We start from the raw sequence: 22646 nt of genomic DNA, 5'->3' as shown, positions 1-22646 counted from the left end.
AAAGGGAAGGAAGAAAACAGAGAAAATATGTGCATATCAAAGGAAACAAGAACACAGTCAAAGAATGAAAAGATTTTGGGAAGAGAAAAGGGAGGAGGAAAGACGGAAAAAATTGAACAATCACGTAACAACCAAGTTGAACTCTGTCAAAGTGTGTACTTACCATCATTATTTCAATAAACATTATGACTGAACAGAGGTCTGCAGACACATGTGAATGAGGGGAATACTGTTTCTGTCAGTGATTTCCAACTGTGTTCGGGAAGTCATTGTTTCTGTTGTTGTTGTATCGAATCTGTTGTTGACAGCTGGTATGGTCAGCCCAGTGGTGTGCAGCTTTACCCGGCTGGAATATTGTCAATCAGACCAAAAGCACGTTCTCGTGGGCAGACCCTAGCACGAGCAACTGAAAAGTGTCCTTTATTAAATGTAGCTTGTCATTTCTGGAAGTACTTGCCATTTTTGAGACACTTCAGTTTCCACCCTAGTTCATTCTCCAAAAGTTATGTGTCAAATTTGGAAATTGATGAAGTAAATAATATAAAGACATCATGTCATTCTGCCACATCTGCCTGTCGTGTGCATTTTGGGGTGCATATACGATACAAGGCATTTAGGTATGGTGAGGTTACTTAGCCATTAGTGTTCACAATGGCTGGCATAAAGGAAACATGACAAGTATTACATTAGAAAGCAGCAGCGATAGCTTTCCGGGCGCATAAATTCAGAAGCAGACACAGTGGCCTGTGCCAGATACGAGGGTTGGAAGTGGCTGTAATGTGAGTCGTGGGACAGAGAGAAAGAGAGAGAGAGAGAGAGAGAACACACAGACAGCACCATAAAGCATTCCCCATCTCTTTCTGCACAGAATGCACCACACTGCTGCCTTCTTAAGTGCACCCCAGTATAATATGTTGTTTGGGAAGTGGGTGGTAGTTATCACCATTGCCACGACTTCCCCTTGTATCCGCACCTGCAAGATTGAGAAATCTAAAGCCACTGAGGAGATGTATGTGAGATGTTCCTATCAACTTTGTGTAATACTCATAGTGCACACTTCTGCAGAGAAAACAGATTTTTGGCTTAGCTTAGGAAAGAAAAGAATCATCACAGATAATTAACATTCAAAGAACTTGTCTTGAACACGAATGTTTCAAAATTCTTTTGTACTTAACCTATTTCCAGATTATGCACCGTTTTTTGTTATAGCATGTATTTTTGTTCCAGGTGGCACTGAACTTGATGGCTGCAGTGATGTCGTGAAGGCACAAAGTCGGAAGTTGTTAAACCTTCAGAAACAAGATTTTCAAAAGTACTTCTTCTCAGATACCAATATTCCGCCCCTGTTTGTGTCGGATACACAGATGTCTCAGTTGTTATCACATAATTTGAGTGTAGTGACTGAATCTAGAAAACAGTTTCTTTTGCTTCCCTGTACCTTAAGCATTATGTGCAATGCAAGACTCCTAACAAGACAAACGCACAGAGCACAGCCCTCTGTCTTCTCTTGCCGTTTCTGCAGTTCGGGAGCACAGTCCGGAAGTCTGACTCATGTCGACCGGACCGGCAGAGCGAAAATGGTCGACGTGGGTTCGAAGGCGGTGACAGAACGGACTGCTACAGCACAAGCAAAGGTTTTTGTGGGACCTGAACTGATGAAACTCGTACAAGAAAATGGCCTGAAGAAAGGTGACGTACTGAGCATTGCTCGCCTGGCGGGAATTGTGGGGGCCAAGCAGACGTCCAGCCTTATCCCTCTGTGTCATAACATATCTTTATCCTCTGTGGCTGTAGACATTGAACTAGACTCTGCTCTCAACTGTGTGATTATAACTGGCACGGCAAAGTGTAGAGGGCGGACGGGCGTGGAGATGGAAGCTCTCACTGCTGTATCGGTGTCCGCCTTAACAGTGTACGATATGTGCAAAGCTGTGAGTCATGACATTGTGATATCTGAAATAATGCTTCTGGCCAAAAGTGGGGGAACTAGAGGAGACTTCCACCGGACATGAGCATCTGTGTGGGTCAGTGAAATAAGTTAAGTATACCTGGTGTGATGTAGGTAAATTTCAAAGTCTGTTCGTAGTTATCATAAATTATACACACATCGAATTGGCCTGAATACAAGTTGCACCTTTAATTTCGAAAAAGACAGAAACTTAATGAAAAATAATTTGTCAAGTTACCCATTTACAAAAGCTTTTCAAAATGTGATTACCCTTAACCACTTTTTTTTTAGTATACTGTAGACAAATTACACATAAAAACAAAGCTTTCAATTGCAGTTTTCATGTAAGACACTGTTAACTTCACTAACAGTCATTGTTTTGTCACTGTCAGTATTTTTGTCACTCTCCTCCCAAAGTACAGTGCCGTCGCTACAATCCCGGTCATTGCATGTGCAGCATTTCTTGAACCGTACCTTTAAAAAGCACATCTGTTAGATGAATAACTGTGAGTTTGAAATTTGCAATGTAACTGTACCGAATTCCAAAATTTTCTCTCAATGTTGTGCTTCATTAGTGAAGAATAAATTATATTCTTTAGTTAGAGAAAAACTGTGCCTGTCCCATTGTCTAAAATAGTGAAACTGTGAAAATGGTAATACAGAGGGATCCAGAAAAATGTAGACTCTCTTTGATAGTCAATAATGATGGAACAAAACGGCATAGTGTCAAAATTCTTGCATGGGAGGAAGATCATTTTGTGTGTTCAAAGTGACACGTGTTAGCAGCCAAGCAGCATCAACGCTGCTGAATTGTTGACTGAAGTACAGCTGTCAGTGTTGCCGGCGTGGTAGCTGCACAGGATGTCTTGATGGTTTCTCATATCTCATTCAGTGTAGCTGGGTTCTGTTGGCAAACTTTGTTTGTCGAGGTCCCCCATTGGTAGAAGTCGAGAATTGTAAGGTCCCGTGACCTTGGTGGGCACTTGACAGCTCCTCTTCGACTTATCCATCGTCCAGGTAGATTTTCATCTAAGTAGAATCTGATATCTTTGTGGTGGTGAGGCGGAGTACAGTCTTGTAGGTAAAAATCTTTTATTTCCAAACACCTCTTGGATGGCTAATAAAATCAATGTTTGCAGCATATGATACAACTCACCAGTTATGTACCTTCAAAGAAGAATGGGTCAGAGAAACAATACTATGACGGACCACACCACACATTAACACCAAGTGAAGTAACATGTTTGTCCATGTGAACATGAGGATTTTCAGCAGCCCAGTACACGCAGCTATGACAGTTTACATTACCATTCAGGTTGAATTGCGCGTCATTAGGCCAGATAACCTTCCCTGCAAACCATTCATCTTCGTGAAGCATGCCTTCAGACCACTCGTAGTGCTCCATCCTTCGATTCGGGTTGTCCTCATTCATAGTGTGAAACAATCTTGGAATGTACACTTTCCACTTTGCAGTCCTCAGAATTTATCATGCACTTGATCAGCTTACCCCACTTCCCCATACACCCTGCTTCATTGATTTTTGAGATGATCTAGAAAAATGTTGCAATACAGCAGTGCTGGAACCTGGAGGTTGATGTTCTTGTTCGGCGGACCTTTCCATGTGCACATTTTAAACAGTATTGTCGGCTTAAAATTTATCCCAAATACAATAAATTGTTGTATATGTTGGTGGCTGAGATCCGTACACATTATGCCATTGCCATTGCACCTCCATCGTGTTTTCGTACTTACAGTACCACTTCAGTACAGCCTTGCATTGCTCAAACAATAGTTGTACTTCATTCAGTGCTGCATTGTCATCTTCTGGAAACCCACATGACAAGATCTGTGGGGAAAACAGTGGTTTATGCTACCACTCAAAATTGCAGCCTTATAACACTTTGTTCCAAAGGTAATAACTATCAGAGAATGTCTACATTTTTCTGGATCTCTATGTAGTCTCTACCTAAATGGGATATCAACAAAGAGAACGTTTGCATTGCTACCTCATACACAACAATTGCTTTACAAACTGTAGTGATATTTTTGTTTCATTTCAAACTTAAGAAGAAGCACTACAGTTGAGGTTTCTATGATTCATAAAAGTCCCAGTTTTTATGGGGTGTGCTGTACACTCTAATTTTTTTGGACATTTTTTGTAGAAATGGTGTAGCTTATATTCAGGCCAGTATGGTACCTGTTTCCCTCCTGTTTTAAGTCTTAATTCTAAATACTTATCTTTCTTTTTCCAATACCTGATCAATTTGAGAGAGATATTTAAAACAAAAAATAAGTCCTAGCAAGTATGTTAATTTGCTATTGTTAAAACTATTTCTCGTGCATGTTCTCTACAATTTTGATATGACACCACCTCCACTCTTATCTTGTTGCCAGTAAAAAGTGAGTAAGTAGGTCATTAAACTCTCTCTCTCTCTCTCTCTCTCTCTCTCTCTCTCTCTCTCTCTCTCTCTGTGCCCTCCCCCAGCAGTGTGGTAGTGTCCTCTTTGTTGCTCTATTGTTTCAATTTTTGATGGTCCTGTGCTGTGATAAGTTGAGGTGAAGTGTTCATTCTTAAATATATAGTGTATATCAGCTCTTTTCTCCTAGGATCAGGTTGTCATTGCTGTGTTCATTGATGTAAAATGACACTTTTTTTAACAGTTCCTAAAAGGTGCACCACTTCATTGACACTTTTGTTCAGGTGTGGAGCGTATGGGCCAGACTAATTTACATGTTTCAACTTTACATTGTATCGTATCCTCTTTTTTAAAGGCCTATTATCTTTCTTGTGTGCGACTTGTCCAGAGATTGAAAATGTTTTATTTTGTAAGTTACCAATCTAGAACGGGTTTCTGTCAGTTTAATTCTTCAGGTTTTTCCAGAAGTTTGCTGAAATTCCCGAGTTGTCCTTTGCACAGTTGGACATCATTGTCTTCCTCGCATATTTTGGTGACATTAGTCGTTGCTTTTACAAAGTGCTACTTGAGACTGATTGTCAGATGGAGCAGGTCTGTAATGTGTTCCCTCTGCCTTCCTGCTTCATCTGCAATCTGCTCTGACAGACACCATCCTCGGGTATCTGTGTTGCATGATATTCCGAGTGCCATCTACACTCACGGGCCCGATCCTCGTGTGTTATGTTTTCAGTCCAAGCTGGCTGGTAGAATTCTGTTCGCAGGCTGTCCCCGTTTGGGGACAAGGATCGGCAGGGCATGAAACCCTAATCTTTCATCTTTCAGTTAACTCAAATGTCGAGTGTCACTTTTTTCATGTACTGCGGTTACAAATATAAGAAAATACAAAATGAAAATTTCTCAACATAGTCATGTTTCTTTTCAGTATGTTTCTCAGATCAGTACACTGCAATGTAAATATTCCATTAAAAGAATATATTTTTGATTGTTTCTTCAGTCAAAGATGCATTGCCTTTTTGACTTAACAATCAATGTCAAATCATTGTCCCTCAAACAATCCTGCAGGGGTTTGACAACATGAGACCATGGCTTTATGGAGGATCACCTAGAATTTGCTGCCGTCTTTTCTGACATGATTTTAAATCAATGCTATCATCACTGTTTCTTTTGCTTAGGGTTTTGAGTCTAGGAATGATGCAAACAATCAGCAGTTTATTTCTTTCTTTCGTGATCTTTTTTCTCCTCCCTATCCCCCTTTCTTCTTTCATTTGGTAGCCTCGAGCAAATTGAATATTCCTGCTTTTGTTTGTGTTTATTAATCTGTTTGTGCCTCTAATTCTTAAAAGAATTCATTATAACACTAATACTCTGAAGCAGCAAATTTGGGGAAAAAGAGCTGCATTCATTTATGCTGTTGTAAAATGGAGGAACTGGTTGTAGTTGGAAAAAAAATCTGCCTTTTACAGCTGCTGATTTTTGTCATTTATTTTACGTAGCCCACCCATGATGTACAATCAGGTCTTCCTTTTTATGATGTATTTTTTATAAGAATGTTGAAATATAGATGATTGTTATGCATGTTTGCAGCAGCTAAACTTGAATATTGTACTTAAAAATGTTATTTGTTGTCTTTTTTAAATTAAATTGTTATGTTTAAGAAGTGAATTAAATAATTGTTATCTGTGACATAATTTTGTAGCAGCTAAAATTAAATTCTGGTCTTCAATATTTTAATTGTTATAGTTTGGGGTATGATTGTTGAACTTAGAAAATGAATGTGTGCCTTGTGCACTATGTTGTTACAGTAATTTGGAGTTTATTTTGTATATCATCTGGTGTAAATTATAAGGTATTTAATAAAGGTGAAAGTAATAATGCTGTTCTTCTAGTGTTTTCTTCCATAAATTATTTGAAAAATTCCAGAAAGGGATCATACACTTCACACAGTGGAAGAGGTCACAAAACAAAATTGTGTGGTGTCTTCTCACGTGTGCTACTTCATGCTTGTACCTGGCAGAACATCTTGACAATGTCCCTTGTTATCACCAGACATCTCTTGGTGCACAAAGCTGTCAAGGTAGCTGCTGCTCCTTTTGTACACATTACACGCCATCTTTCCTGCAGCGAATTCAATGTAGAATTCCAAGTTTTTGCTGATTTCGTAGGCTGTGGCCTGTTACTGAGAGCTTGATGACCAAATAATGAAAAAGATGGTGTGCTATTCGTTATATAAGGGAGACGTTAAGTCACAGTGTGGCGCAAGGGAAAGGCTGTTGTGTGAGTTGTGCTTGTGCGAATGTGTGTGTGTTTTCTACTTTAAAGAAATCATTTTGGCCAAAAGCTCATATCTATAGCAATCTTTTCCTTATGCCAGTCTGTGGCTCAAAATCTCTATGTGGCGAGTAACAACCTATCCTTTTCATAGTATTGTCATTATTCCATCCTGGATGTTCCAGTGTTTGATGTTCAGATAACTTACAGCCATGCAAATGGGTAATGTCTTTAACGTGTCAGGATTTTCATAGGTGAACGTTCCATCATTTTCTGCCACAAATTAAATAAGACATTACTGTGCAAAGCACTTTACATCCTCAGTGAGTGAAGCTGCATTAGTGTGGAAACAGACAGTATATGCATGAAGGTAACACACAGCGCCAATAATAATTAATACCGTGCCACAGTCAAATATGACTGACTTCAGATGTTATTGATAGTGAAATATTAACCGAGAACAGGTGATCAAATAGCACCAACACTGTCACTCTGTTGTTTGACCCGGACAATACAATTCCAAACAGAATTTAAGCAAAAACTTCTGTCTCTCAACAGCTTCCTTAATAACACTATTCCAGTAACTGGACATGCATATTGAAATATCTGTGTTGTATATTAGATTCTATGACCTGTACCGAGGCAATATTTTGCGGTTGCAAATTTTCTTGACTATTATTAAGTGTGTGTGTGTTGCTTATGCCCTACATACGAGTCCTCCAAGCTACTGATAATCTGACCAATGTGCGACATGCCGAAATGCTACGGCTGCATGGGGAGATACAATTAAATCCCCCCCCCCTCTCTCTCTCTCTCTCTCAAAGATCGGCAGGTTCAGGAATCTAACACAGAAAGATTTAATCACAGTTCCTTTTTCATCTCTATCATACAATGTAGTCCAATTGTTTGCTAATACAGAAATAACATTTTGTGATTTATGTTGTGTACTCTTCAAAAGATCTAATGATGTCCTCATTCCTTTCTTATAAACAAAACAAGAAAAAACTGACAATAATTGTCATTAAAATAAAACACAGAACAGTGTCTCCATAGCATCAATGAGCACATCCTTTCAGCACCTTTGGCCCAGGCGGTGAACACAGCAGCGGTTAGTCTATGACTTGCAGCAGGTGAAGCCCAGTCAGCTGCATTGCTCATGCACCCCACATAAATAATAATAAACAAAATCTAACAATACACATAACCAAGGCTTGATTTGTGACAGTATACCGCTGATGACGAAAAAAATTAGACCCTAAGATTTTGTGATGTGGTACAAAAGAACTTTTGCTCTAGTTGAAGCGGTAACATACAAATGTTGTATTCACACTTTTAAAAAGCTCAGAAAAGTGTTATAACTTTTTCAGAAGTCTAAATCAAACTATGGAAACTCTCGGTAGGAACTTAGAAATATAGGAAATGATAGAGTGCTAATTACCGTAAATACATGTTAAGAAGTCTATTTTTTTTTCTTTTTCTTTTAACAAATCTAGCACTGCATATTACTGCCAAATTAGTCATTGCCTATGATTGCCCCAGTGGCAGAAGTATGTATAATAATGTCAAAACATTTGTGACACTACACACTAGGAGAAGCTCAAGTTTCAGATGTACGTTGATTGCGTTCTTGATGATGCTATCTACATGTTCATCCACACTCTGCAAACCACTATGAAGAGTATGGCAGAGGGTACATCTCACTGTACCAGATATTAAAGCTTGTTCATGTTTCAAGAGCATTTAAATCTTTCTCTGCATGCTGTAATTAATCTAATATTGTCCTCATGGTGCCTATGGCAGCAACAGTTACAAGGTTGTAGCATATTCCTAGAGTCGTCTTTTAAAGCCTGTCCTTGAAACTTGGTAAGCATACTTTCTTAGGGTAGTGTAGATCTTATCTTGAAGCGTCTGTCAATTCAGTTATTTCAGCATCTCTGTGACACTCTGCCATGGGTCAAACAAACCTGTGACCATTTGATCTGCCCTTCTCTGCATGCGTTCAAATCCCCCATTAATCCCTTTTGAAACAGGTCCCACACATTTGAGGAATATTCTAGGATGGATCATACAAACGATTTGTAGAATGACTGCATTTCTATGGTATTCTACCAAAAAAATCTAACTCTTTCGCCTGCCTTACCCCTGAGTGGGCCTATATTACTGTTGTTCCATTTCATATCCCTACAAAGTGCTTCACCCAGGTAATTGTATGAATAGACTTAATCCAAGCAATACACCCTGATACTGTAGTCATACCACACTGAGTTTTCTTCATTTTGCAAAATGCACGATTTTACATGTCTGAATATTTAAAAGAAAGTTTGAAATTATCAAGATCTGACGAATGTTCGTACAATTTCTTTCAGACTGTACTTTATTCTGATAAATGCACTATCCGTGAAAAGAGTGCTTTACTATTAATATTTTCTGCAAAGTCATTAATGTACATGAACACGAACAGCAATGGTCACAACATACCTCTCTATGACACATCTGAGATTACTTCTACATCAGATGATGACTCCCCAGCCAAGATAACATGTAAAGTCATTCCTACCAAAATATCCTCAATCCAATGACAAATTTCACTCGATACCCCTCATGGTAGAAATTTTGATAATAAGCATCGATCTGGCACTAAGTCAAAAGCTGTTCAGATATCGAGAAATACTGCCTGCACCTGTCGAGTCAGGAAGACGAAAGTTTTAAGGTCAGGTTGACAAAACAGATTTTTAATACTCTTGGAAACAACCCTAAAGTTTCTGACGTAGTTCAGGGGAATGACAAAGTGATCTTTGACAGGCTGGATTAAATCTAGGCGGCATCTCAGACCGACCAGAGTTACAACTTTAAAGGCTTCTACACTCAGCATAAACTGTGAACAGTGCATGAACAGAGCAAATACAACAGGCTGTTGGAGGAAGAATGCAAAGGCAGCTTCTAGTAATGTGCAATTGCTATTCTGCGTGGTCTTTAATGGCCATTATCAAATTTTAAAAAATTAAGAAGAACAATAACACAGTTCACAACAGGAAGGGTACAGCAGACTTTCCCTGATTGTTCCTTTCATTACCTTTCCTTGATTTTTTTTAAAAAAATGATAATGTTTCTAAGTCTTTCCTGGTTTCCATTGAAAGGTTTGGATTGTTTCAAAGATTAATTTACACATTTTTTAATACTTTAATGTATTCTAGGACAGGAACTCAAAGAGCACAAGTACGAAAAAACTGCATGTATGACATTCATGTAAAGCTTCCCATTTTTAACTGCAAGGTAATGCCAGTCTATTTTGTTACAAGAAAATGAATGTCATTTCTCAGGTTTTCTTGGCATATCTGATTAATTGTGTGCTTCCAGGTGTTCTACCAAGCTGTTTAATCTGAAGAAAATGGATGGGTTGGTCATAGAAATATTGTGCATAAAATGGAAACAACTTACTAGAACACCACAAATCACATGATTAAAATTACTATTGTTGGCCCTTAGGTAGCTCATAAAAATCTAATCAGTCTTATATGTCTTGTACAAGAAAAATGTTGTTGAAATTAAAGATGCTTGAAGTGCAAATGTAAGGTCTGCAATTGATCCCTGTTCGACTGCAGGAATCTTTTTTATGAGAGTTTGTGATATTCACTTTTGGAAATGCTTTGTGTATATAGCACGTTGCAAAATAGGTTGGATCCTATGCTAAACTCTAAGACTGGTAAGGGTAAGTGATTCCCAGATCAGAGGAAGACAATAATATACTGGGTCAACAAATGTTCACAGACCCTCACCCTCTTGTCCCACATTCAAATAATTACATTACGCATTAATAAAAGTTCATCACGACCAATATAACCCACTTCCTCACATTAATTTTGCACATTATCACTCCAGTTCTCAGTCTGTTGGGGGTCATCCGAGGCTGTATTGGAGATGATAGCCCGATGACAACTTCTCTCTTGCTGTCCACAATCCACCACGGGACTTAGTTCTCCAGAGCTGATACGATTATAAGGAGCTGTGATGGAAGAACATGAGTTCCAAACAATGGATGCCTTGGATCTGTTTGCTGCTGCTTCTTTTTAATCTCTGCTGCTAATCCCACGAGTGAAAGATCTCTACCAATGAAAAAGTAGATTTGACATCAAGTTTCTTCGCTTGTCGATAGTTGTTTCTACTGAAGAGAAATGAGTCTGGTCATCTTTGTCCATTTGCAGTAATTCAAAGGTGTCGTGGCAACTGACATGTATGGTTGAAAATAACAAACAATCAAAATTGTAATTAACAAAAGTATTGACAGCAGTAAGCTGTATTTATCACATTCAAAAAGTTTTGTAAAAGCTGTGGACCCTTGTTTTATCATGTCAATCCATTTGTGCCAATGGCTAACAGAGTACCATTCACGATTATGTCAAGTGGCAATAACAGTTTGCTTGCATCATAAATATTGAGTGTCAAAAGTTAATTCTAACAATATGAAATAGGACAGATTGCTACTCACCAGTTAGAGCAGGCAATGGGCAGCAGACAAGCATACTGAAAAAAAGAAACTGTCAGATACTATATACTCAAAGAAACACTTAGGTACTAAAGGAATTATCCAAATACCAAATAGGGCTGAAATCAGTAAATGTGACATACATGTGAAGACAGAAAAATAATTACAGTTGCAGAAAAAACTGGATGATTTATTCAAGAGAAAGTGCATCACAAATTGGATGAGATGGTCCACCTCTGGCCCTTATACAAGCTTGGTTCTGGTTGATAGAAATGTTGGATGTCCAACAGAGGGACATCATGCCAAATTCTATTCAAGTGTCATGTTAAATCGTCAAAATCCCGAGGTGGCCTAACGGCCCTGCTCATAATGCTCCTTACATTCTCAATTGGGGAGAGATCCAGCAACTTTGCTGGCCAAGGTAGGGTTTGGCAAGCACGAGGACAAGCTGTGTGTGGACAGGCATTATCTTGCTGAAGTGTAAGCAAAGTATGGCTTGCCAAGAAGGGAAACAAAATAGGATGTACAGTATTGTAAACAGACGACTATGCTGTAGATGTGACATGGATGACAACCAAAAGGGATCTGTTACGAAAAGAAATCGCACCCCAAATCATCAGTCCTGGTAGTTGGACCGTATGGGAGGCGACGTTCAGGTTGGTATCCCACCAGTGTCTGGGGCGTCTTCAGACACATCTGTGCTGATCATCGGGACTCAGTTCATAGTGGGATTCATCACTGAAGCCAATTATATTCCAGTCAATGCAATTCCAGACCATAGACGTGCCTGGGGACACACCAGATAGCAGGGTGATACCAACCCGGCTGTTGGCTGCCATACAGCCAAACGAGGACTGATGGTCTACTGTGCCATTTATTTTCATAACAGGACCCCTTCGGTTGTCATCTGTGTCATCCTTACAACACAGACGTCAGCTGACGATATTATAAACCCCATTTTGTTTCTCTTCATGACAAGCCATCATCTGCTTACATTTCAACAAGATAATGCCTGCCCACACACAACTTGTCTTCATACTTGCCAAAGCTTACCTTTGGCAGCAAGGTCACGGGATCTCTCCCCAACTGAGAATGTCTGGGGCATTATGGGCAGGGCCACCCAAACAGCTCATGATTTAGACAATACAATGCATCACTTGGATAAATTTGGCACGATGTTCGTCAGTAGGACATCCAGAGGTGGACCAACTTGCTCAATTTGTGAAGCTCTTTCTCTTGAATAAATCAATTCAATTTTTCTGTTTTTTTTTTTTTTTTTTTTTTTTTTTGTTTGCGCACATACATCACATCTACGTATTTCCATCCCATTTGGATTAGTCTTTCATGTTGCATAATGTTTCTTTTTATCTTATGACTGTAATCTAATGGACAGAGCCCACCTCAGCATAGGGAGTCTCTGCTGGTTGGTAGGGAAATGGGAGCAGGGGAGGGCATTGAGGTGTGGGGCCACAGGAACGAGGCCTAGTAACTCTAGCTGCAACATATTTTTGATTCCTGTAAGCCCCATTGCCTAAACCTTTGCTAGTCTCTGTCTCACATATCTAGGCCTTTACCTGCTCCCACCCCAGCCTCGCACCACCTGCTATCCCCCACCACACCTCCTGGATGAGGACTCTGTCCCACACTTTCTAATATCTAAAAGTCTTCCTTCAATGTGCCTGTCTGCCACTCAGTGTCTCCTCTAGGTGGGGAGCAGAAATCTATCGTATTTCATATTATTGTTATTCCATCCCAGATTTCCCAATGTTTAAAAATTAATTTTAGGCTTGCTGTAAAGTATTACACAAGCACTAAGTGGTTATTCTTTCCGATATTCAAATTATATTTTGCTCTCGTGTTTGTCCCTTTATCTAATTGACTTTGCATTGTGACATTTCTGCCGAAAGTGCGAGTTGTTCAGAAAGTAGGTAAAAAGTAGTGAATTCTTTCTTTGAATCACTCTCACTTTGTCTCAGGCACGAGCAAATGTGTGTACTGTATATGCGTTTAGCTGTATCAAATTATCTTCCCTAACACAAAAATGGGGTCATTATTCAATTTATCTTGAAAGTATGTGTGAAACGCACTTTCCACAAAAATGCTCATATGTGTAACTCTTAAAATATGCGTTTGAACAATAGGTCTGGAATTTTTAAAGACAAGATGAAGAAACCATTGGATTGTATAATTTTTTTTATTAATCACAATGAAACAACATGATTCAAAGACATCAACAACATCAATGGAAGTTCAAGTGAATTGTACGCCTCCAATTCTGATCAGAGAGAAACACTCCAATAGGAAACAGGGCACAACATCCTGCCCCATTTTCAAAAGATGCAATGTCAAATATTACAACCTGTAAAAAAAAAGAAAGTCATGTGATGAATATTGTTTACGTATCGATTACAGTAACAGATGCATATATGGTCTAATAGGAAGGGGGGAACAGAAGGGCAGGAAGGGCAGGACATGGGGAACAATGAACAGATGAGATGTGAAACCACGGTAAGTTAATAGTGGCAATAATATGCCAGTTAATTACATGTGTGGGAAAAGCAACCGCTCTTGCTACTCAGAGCTACTCTTGTTTCTGCAACTGATCTTCCGTTCTTTCATTATCCCTATCTTTCTCATATTAATAGTTCTAGTTATAGAAGGTTTTCTGACTAAACGCTTATTAGGATATTGTAATGAAACCGATCAACAATACAGTCTCATTCTCTAATGGAAGAACACAGTACATCGCATTCGTAAATAACTTGATCCCACAAAACTTTTTATATGAGTATCTGGACATTCATTACATGACATTTAATTTTAAGTATCAATACAAACACTTACATAAAACATTATTTACACTCAAAACCCATTATTCAAAATTAATGTCCATATGTGTAACTGTTTACATTAGCAATTATTAAGATAGTTATTATTGCTAGCTTTAATATGGACTGTTAAAAGTTTAGAAATGTTAACTCAAAAATGAACTGTAAGCAAAATCTTTTCTGTTAAAAAGTTAATGTTGAAACCACTGGAGTAACTTTATAATGTATTATTGTAGTCATCATGTGAAAAAAAAACACCAAAAAGTAATTAATGTTGAGTAATGAAATATCAGGTACATTTGTCTAGGTAACATATTTAAGTGATTAATGTTGCACGATCACAGGTTAATATAAGTGCGAGATACACCATTGCAAATGTGATACACTAATACATTGAAATCCAATGTAACTGCCAGAATGCTGAATGTAAGCATGCAAACGTGCATGCATTGTGCTATATAGATGCTGGATGTGAGTTTGTGGGATGGAGTTCCATGCCTGTTGCACACTGTCACCAATACCGGGATGGTTAATGCTGTTTTTGGAAGACACTGGAGTTGTTCAATAATGTCCCGTATGCACTCAATTGGAGCCAGACCTGGTGATCAAACAGGCCAAGGCAACATGTTGACACACTGTAGAGTACATGTGGCTATTAAAGTGGTATGTGGCCGAGTGTTATACTGTTGGAAAACACCTTATGGAATGCTGCTGTTCATGAATGGCAGCACAACATGTCAAATCAGCAGACCGACATACAAATTTGCAATCAGGGTGCTTGGGATAACCACAAGAGTGCCACTGGTGTAGGAAGAAATTGCACCCGACACCGTAACTTCAGGTGTAGGTCCAGTGTGCCTAGCACACAGACAGCTTGGTTACAGGCCCTCAACTGGCCTCCTCCGAACCAACATACAGCCGTCACTGGCACCGAGGCAAAAGCAGCTTTCATTATAACACACAACACACCTCCACCCTGCCGTCCAATGAGTCTCACTTAGACCACTGAAGTCGCAAATGGCGGTTTTTTGGGGTCAGTGGACTACATGCTACACGACGTCTAGCTCTGAGCTGTTTTTGAAATAATCAATTTGTAACAATTCATTGTGTCACTGTGGTGCCAACTGCTGTTGCTGATGCAGTACAATGTGTCACAGCCATGTGCCGGACACGGTGGTCTTCCCTGTCGGCAGTGCCATCCAGCTGTCCAGAGCCCCGTCTTCTTGTGACCGTACATTCTCGTGACTGAGTTGAGGTGGCACAGTGGTTAGCACACTGGACTTGCATTCAATTCAAACATGTGTCTGGCCATCCTGACTTAGGTTTTCCACGATTTCCCTAAATTGCTTCAGCCTAATGCCGAGATGATTCCTTTCAAAGGGCATGGCCGATTTCTTCCCTAATCGAAGTTTGGGTCCAGTTCTAATGACCTCATCAACATAACATTAAACACTAATCTCTTCCTCCACAAATTTTGGTGTCATCACTGCCAGCATACGTGTGCAGTGGCTACACTCCTGCCAAGTCTTTTTGCAATAGCGCAGAAGGAACACCAAGTTTCCCACAGCCCTATTACATGACCTTGTGCAAATTTGGTGAGGTGTTCACAATTACATTTTTGTCACCTTAAAGGCATTCTTCACCAACATCAACTAACCACGTCCAACTTCAAAAGTAACTAATGCTAACGATCATTACAGCCGGTATTTAAAGCAAACCTAATTTGTATCCTCATAGTGGCTCTACTAGCACCACTCTTGTGCGTCTGGCGTGAAATGTGAATAGACGAAGAAGCATACCTACCTACTTTCATTTGCGTAATACAACTCCTAAGTGTTGCGATCCCAATAATGGGGCAATGGCATTTTACACTATCATTTATTGTTGATGTGCCCTATTCTTGTATATGCGTATTATACAGAGAAGAATTGCATTTTACGTTCTTCATATCTGCTTTTTTCATATTCTATTCGAATTTTACGATTCCAACAGGATAAAAACATGCCGCATGAACTTACACTTGAAGAAATTCTAGCAGAACTAGAGAACCATCAAGAGAGTGACGATGAAGATGATACGTAGAATCGGCGATTATTCCACCCGATGCAGATGTAATAACAGATGAAGACATTGACAAAAATGTAGTGAACAATGAGTCTGTTGTACAAGATTTAGCCGGTACTTTAGAGCTCATAACCAGCTGAGATGAAGCTAATGCTACAGTTGTACCTCCAGAAGCCAAAAGAAGGAAAGCGTTAGGAGATGGAGGAGAAAGTGGTACGTTATCTACAAAAAAATATAAATGTAAGTGGTATAAATGTCAACCAACGTAAACAAACACTAGTGAACCACGGAAGAGCAACGAACATTATGTTGCAGAATGTCTGGCAAATAAGACAGTGCCCCAGGTGTTAGAAGATTTTTTTTTCTGAGAAACTAATGGATACTATTATTGAACAAATGAAATCTATGCCTGCCAACATAACAACATAAATTTTCTGCTAACCGAAGAAGAACTAAAATCATTTATTGACATACTACTTCTGAGTGGTTATCATAAACGTCCCCATGAGAATATGTACTGGGAACAGGCTCCTGATGTCGGTGTTCCTTTAGTCTTCAACTCCATGACAAGAAATAGATTTCGGGAAATAAAGAGATTCATTCATCTCAATGACAACTCCAAAATAGACAGAAACGACAAGATGTACAAACTGAGGTTGTACTTTGAAATGCTGAAATAGGAATTTGGTAAATTTGGCGTATTTCATTCAGAACTCTCAACTGATGAAATGATGGTACTTTATTATGGCAAACATTCAGCTAAAATGTTTCCGAGGGAAAAGCCTATCGAATTTGGATATAAAATTTGATGTCTTACAAGTTCCAGTGGCTTTCTTTATAATTTTTTGCCATACTGTGGCAAGACTGACAACAAACAGGAGCCTTTAGATGCAAGGGTAATAAATGAACTAACCAGCATGATTCCAGAATCAAAGTATCCGAATTATAAGCTTTTCTTTGACAACTTTTTCACCAGTGTTGACACACTGATCACACTCAGAAAGAGTAAAATGAAAGCTACAGGAACAATAACAGAGATCCGAACTAATGCATGTCCTTTGATTAACTCGAAAAGAATGGCAAAAGAAAAGGAACGAGGCTTCTATGACTACATATTTGACAAAGAGTACGAAGTTCTGGTTGTGAAATGGAGTGACAACAAACCAGTATGTGTAGCGACAAATTACAGTACTATTACTCCTCTCAGTTCTACTAAAAGATAGTCATGGGCAAAGAAAAAGGAAATATCTGTTACAATGCCACATCTCATTGAAGGATACAATGCCCATATGGGTGACGTAGATCTACTGGGCAAGCAGATATCACTTTATAGGACGAGGATAAGGTCAAAGAATGGTGGTGGCCATTATTCACACAGATGATAGATATCTGCGTAGTAAACACATGGCGTGCATACCAAATTGCTAACTCTAATGAGAAGCTCTTACTTTTGGATGTCCGATGGAAAATAGTGATGTTTTACCTATCAAAGAAAACAGGATCAGTACCAAAACGCAGAGGACCACAAGGAAGCAAATTGAAGGGAGGACGGGTGAGCACAGATGTACGACTAGATCCAGGAAATCATTTCTTTGTGCCAAGAAAAACACAGAAGAGATGTGCTTACTGCAAGAAAAAAAACAACAAAAATTGGGATAGGTGCAATGCTGGTGTACAGACAAGTGTTTTGCTTCATTTCATACTGAATACACATTCCATAATATTAAAACATTCTTTATTTAATGTTTGTGTTGCTTCTTACAATATTATGCATGGAGAATAAGATTGTGAATTTGGATAGCGCATTTGGCCAATGTCCCAAAAATGAGACCGTCTGTAGTTTTTGTTCTAATAAACCGAAAATTTTCAAAACAACTTTTTATTCAATTGATCACTCAATGTAACGTATTTATGTATAAAAGTTTGCAAAAAATAATCCAATAGAGTTTTGGCCAGTAATGGGTTAATGGAAAACCAGATGTAACACAAAATGTCTGTCAGAAAATCTGCTACAGTAACTAAATCACAAACCCCAACTGCTCGCAGATTATGCAATGGACAATGGTAACTTCTGAAAATTCTCAAAAACACACGTTTATTTGCATTGATATACAAAGAAATTCAGGGGTGATGTATACTTTGGCTGAACTGTGAACCACAAAGCATTGATTTGCTACGAAGTAAATTACGTATACAAAACACTGGTAGCACTAACTTACAAAGTATAGTTTTGTAGGCATCTGAAAATTCTGAAACTAAACTATTTCTCACATAATTGGACAACAAAATTAGAGACAGACTATTTTGAATGAGGATGATAGGCCTACTGTTCTTAAAATTTTTGAAAGAGAACAATTTAGTTTAAGCCTACAATTGACAATAATAGTACTAGTTTATCATGGCATTCCCAAATGTTCGAAATTTCACAACATACCAGAATACAAACAAGTATCAATACAATCAATGAAAAATTACGCAGAAGTGACATGAACAGCAAAATATGCAAATATAGAACTTTGAATAGACACATTATCTAGTACAAGCAGTCCCCACATAAGGGAAAATTCCTAAGTCAGCTTTATTTAAATGGGTAAATAAAATAAACAACAAAAAACTGGAAATTGTCCCTCCTCTTGCAATGAATTGCTACTGGACAACTGCTTTTGTACATTAAATGGAGAGTACAGTACACATCTAATTAACACCAATGGATTTCTTTTCACAGAATAACAATCTTTGGATACTGTACTGCATAATGTGAGAATTCTGAGACATCCTGGGTTGCTGCAGAGTGATTCATTTTCTAAAATAGACAGTGTGTAATGGTGTCCACTGTTAACACACAAGGCATATTACACGGGCCACTTGTTCACTCCTTTTGTACACACATCAGTTAGACTGAGGTAGCAATGGAGTTTAAAAGAAGACATTCATACATGGCACTGAATTTAAGATAGAAGTGAATTTAAAGCAGTATTTGGAATCTCTTCATGCAATAAACCAACAGTCTGCTGCTGATTTAATAATTTGTGAGACACACTCTTGAAGACTGAAGTCAATAATGACAGCCACTACTGATGAAAACTAGCTTCACCTCTGGATAATGATGACTGAAGAGGGCAGCTCCCCACTGTCTCTACCAACAAAATGAAAGCAATCTTTGAATCAGATCAGAAATAGTTCATTGAGTTCCTGCATGGCAATCTTCAGATCAGAAAAATAGTTGTGAAGATCAGAAAAATAGTTGTTAGATACAACACCTTTTAACACTTGAGTAAAAAAACTTGCTGCTAAATCCTGACGTTAAACAGTTGAAAAATTTGATTCTCAGTGGTCAAAAGCAGCATACAATAACTAATGACAGAAAACAACTGTACCAATCTGAGAAACAAAGCAGTAGTCATGTGATAGATCTTCTCAGAACAGACCCATATGGCAAAAGTGAAAAAGAGGACACAAAAATTATTAATGTCATTGGGTGAAAATGATATTTTTCAACTTAAGATAATATAGTTACTAAAAATATTTTTAGTTAAGCAACTAGTTTCAGCTCGAAAAGCCATTTTTCGGTTTACACACATAGCGAGGTCCCACAGAAATAAAAAGGCAGCAAACTCACACTATGTGCTGCTGTTCATCATGGCTTACAAATTACAGTAGAAATGCTACTATCTGTTGTACTTTAAAAACATTTAAACTAACCGTATAATTAAGGAGAGGTCTTATTAAAATACAACAGCTTAAATGGAGAAAATATCACCTTCACTCATTACGAAGGTTGTCGTAATGTCAGACACATTTAAAATGTATCACACATATGTAAATTTAATCACCTGAGCAAATCAGTATCCTTCATCACTCCAAGTAATGTTGTAATCAGGATATGCAGTCTTCAGAATTTCTACAGTCTTGCTGTGGTCTGCCTTCCCAAACCCCTGAAATGAAGCAGTCCTTGGATATTTTAAAACTAAAGTACAATTAAGCAGTGTGCTACATATCACAATAATAATTAAACACTAAAACGAGAACTCAGTGTGCTACTATCACAATAATAATTAAACACTAAAACGAGAACTCTTAACTACAACTACATCGTAAGTAAACAATGTGCTTGTACGTACACTAAAAATGCATCTAATACAGAGCACATGAAACTGTAAAGTATTCTGAAATTTTCTAAACCACACATCACAACACAAAAGCAGCAGAAAAAGGAAGTGTGTAAAGACCTTCAGACCAGATGTGTAAGCTGTAGCATCTGAATTAATTTTTGTATTGATGGGTCTGGCATTGTACACAACACTGAAACACAAGCAGCAGTAATCATGCAAAAAATTAAACACGTACCCACACTCTGCAACTGTATTAACTGTGATAAATGAAACAGGTAGGTCACAAAATATGTGAAACACAGTCTGAAAAATATAAAATAGGTGCGAGGGGTACGGAGGAATCATTTGATCTGCTCCAAGTGCAAGGAATTGTTGATTTGCGTAATTACGACAACAACTGTCCTGGCAACTGGAAAAAGTCTTGTAAAAACACCAGGCTCACCACAATTCATGTGCTGCCATAACTATACTCAATCAAAAGATAGAGAAGCTGGTAATAATGTCATAAAATTATGGGACAAAAAATTCTCTCTCTCTCTCTCTCTCTGAATATACAGGTGGTAGCAAGGATTGCGGCCTCAAAAATAATCTGAAAGGTGTGAGAGAAAATCATGAATCAGATTGGACAGCTCAGTTGGTATCAGCATTGTCCACGGAAGACAAGGTTTCAGGATGTAGTCCTGATCCAGCACATAGTTTTAATTTGTCAGGAAGTTCCGTAATCATGGCTGCTACCCAGAACAAAAATAGCAATTTCAACCAAAACACTTGTCCACAACACCACACCCAAATTATTGTACACAGTTGTAATAAGCATGATGATGATTTACAGGTATTAAGATCTGGCGACATTTACTTCTGACCATCTAACAAGGTATTCTATAATTTGTGCCATGTAACCGAAGCAGAAACTGCTTTCCCATGGAGGAGCTTGGCATATGGAATTGAACAAAATTGTTTTATGACCTTTTTTCACAGAATACTGGCAAAACACAGATTAAAAAATAAATAATAGAACAGTTGGTATATTTGATTGCACAGTGTCCTCTACTGTCCTAAAGTGAGGTTGGATTGGACAAGGTGGTAAATAATCACCTAAAATATTTTAGTTTCTGACAATTCAGTCTTAGGGAGGAATATGCACAGAAAAATATGGATGTTGCATGTATCAGAGAGAGCTATTAATGTGACTGGACAAATTATACACAAACAGGAACATTCTTAAAAACTTTAAAAATACTTGAATTATAGGGCACACGACATATCAACAGAAACTTCACTGTTTTTAAAATATTTTTTGTTAACTGTGGTCTGCAGCTTATACGAATTGTAGAAATGACATCATGTAACACTTTAAGCAGTTGATAAATTTTTTTTAACGATGCAACCAGTTTTGGTCAAAGAACATTTTCGAGCACCTGTTGTACCCACAGCACAGAAACAGGGAAAATTCAGGCAAAAAGAATATTTCAAAATTGTAGTAACAATACACACAATGCTTGTGGATGTTTATAATTCTGACATTGTATTCTTTTGATATATATACAGGGCTATTACAAATGATTGAAGCGATTTCATAAATTCACTGTAGCTCCATTCATTGACATATGGTCACGACACACTACAGATACGTAGAAAAACTCATAAAGTTTTGTTCGGCTGAAGCCGCACTTCAGATTTCTGCCGCCAGAGCGCTCGAGAGCGCAGTGAGACAAAATGGCGACAGGAGCCGAGAAAGCGTATGTCGTGCTTGAAATGCACTCACATCAGTCAGTCATAACAGTGCAACGACACTTCAGGACGAAGTTCAACAAAGATCCACCAACTGCTAAAGCTTCTGGATGCCTCTGTAAGGGGAAATCAACGGGTCGGCCTGCAGTGAGCGAAGAAACAGTTGAACGCGTGCGGGCAAGTTTCACGTGTAGCCCGCGGAAGTCGACGAATAAAGCAAGCAGGGACCTAAACGTACCACAGCCGACGGTTTGGAAAATCTTATGGAAAAGGCTAAAGCAGAAGCCTTACCGTTTAAAATTGCTACAAGCCCTGACACCCGATGACAAAGTCAAACGCTTTGAATTTTCGGCGCGGTTGCAACAGCTCATGGAAGAGGATGCGTTCAGTGGGAAACTTGTTTTCAGTGATGAAACAACATTTTTTCTTAATGGTGAAGTGAACAGACACAATGTGCGAATCTGGGCGGTAGAGAATCCTCACGCATTCGTGCAGCAAATTCGCAATTCACCAAAAGTTAACGTGTTTTGTGCAATCTCACGGTTTAAGGGTTACGGCCCCTTTTTCTTCTGCGAAAAAACGTTACAGGACACGTGTATCTGGACATGCTGGAAAATTGGCTCATGCCACAACTGGAGGCCGACAGCGCCGACTTCATCTTTCAACAGGATGGTGCTCCACTGCACTTCCATCATGATGTTCGGCATTTCTTAAACAGGAAATTGGAAAACCGATGGATCGGTCGTGGTGGAGATCATGATCAGCAATTCATGTCATGGCCTCCATGCTCTCCCG

At 38.6% G+C, this 22646-nt stretch overlaps 2 protein-coding genes across 5 annotated transcripts in view; one reads left to right on the top strand and one right to left on the bottom strand.

The window, feature by feature from the left end:
* The window catches only part of LOC126424814 (molybdenum cofactor biosynthesis protein 1), a 134035-nt gene extending 127791 nt beyond the window's left edge, over positions 1 to 6244 (top strand). The window contains exon 8 of one of the 2 annotated variants that reach the window (XM_050087606.1): positions 1228 to 6244. In XM_050087606.1, the coding sequence (XP_049943563.1) occupies positions 1228 to 2012 (785 nt within the window). In that variant the 3' untranslated portion in view covers positions 2013 to 6244. The remainder of the gene's footprint in view (positions 1 to 1227) is intronic. The other variant, XM_050087607.1, reaches the window with a different exon arrangement.
* Positions 6245 to 13291: 7047 nt separating this feature from the next.
* Positions 13292 to 22646, bottom strand: part of LOC126425184 (sex-regulated protein janus-A-like) — a 28545-nt gene continuing 19190 nt past the window's right edge. For all 3 annotated transcript variants that reach the window (XM_050088137.1, XM_050088136.1, XM_050088138.1), the window contains exons 4-5: positions 19842 to 19943; positions 13292 to 13475 (exon numbers count right to left, since the gene is read on the bottom strand). In XM_050088137.1, the coding sequence (XP_049944094.1) occupies positions 19851 to 19943 (93 nt within the window). In that variant the 3' untranslated portion in view covers positions 13292 to 13475; positions 19842 to 19850. The remainder of the gene's footprint in view (positions 13476 to 19841; positions 19944 to 22646) is intronic.

The sequence above is a fragment of the Schistocerca serialis genome, chromosome 10, assembly GCF_023864345.2.
Source record: "Schistocerca serialis cubense isolate TAMUIC-IGC-003099 chromosome 10, iqSchSeri2.2, whole genome shotgun sequence".
NCBI classification, from domain to species: Eukaryota; Metazoa; Arthropoda; class Insecta; order Orthoptera; family Acrididae; genus Schistocerca; species Schistocerca serialis.
The sequence above is the reverse complement of the archived record's forward strand: the minus strand, read 5'-3'. Positions and strand labels throughout refer to the sequence as shown.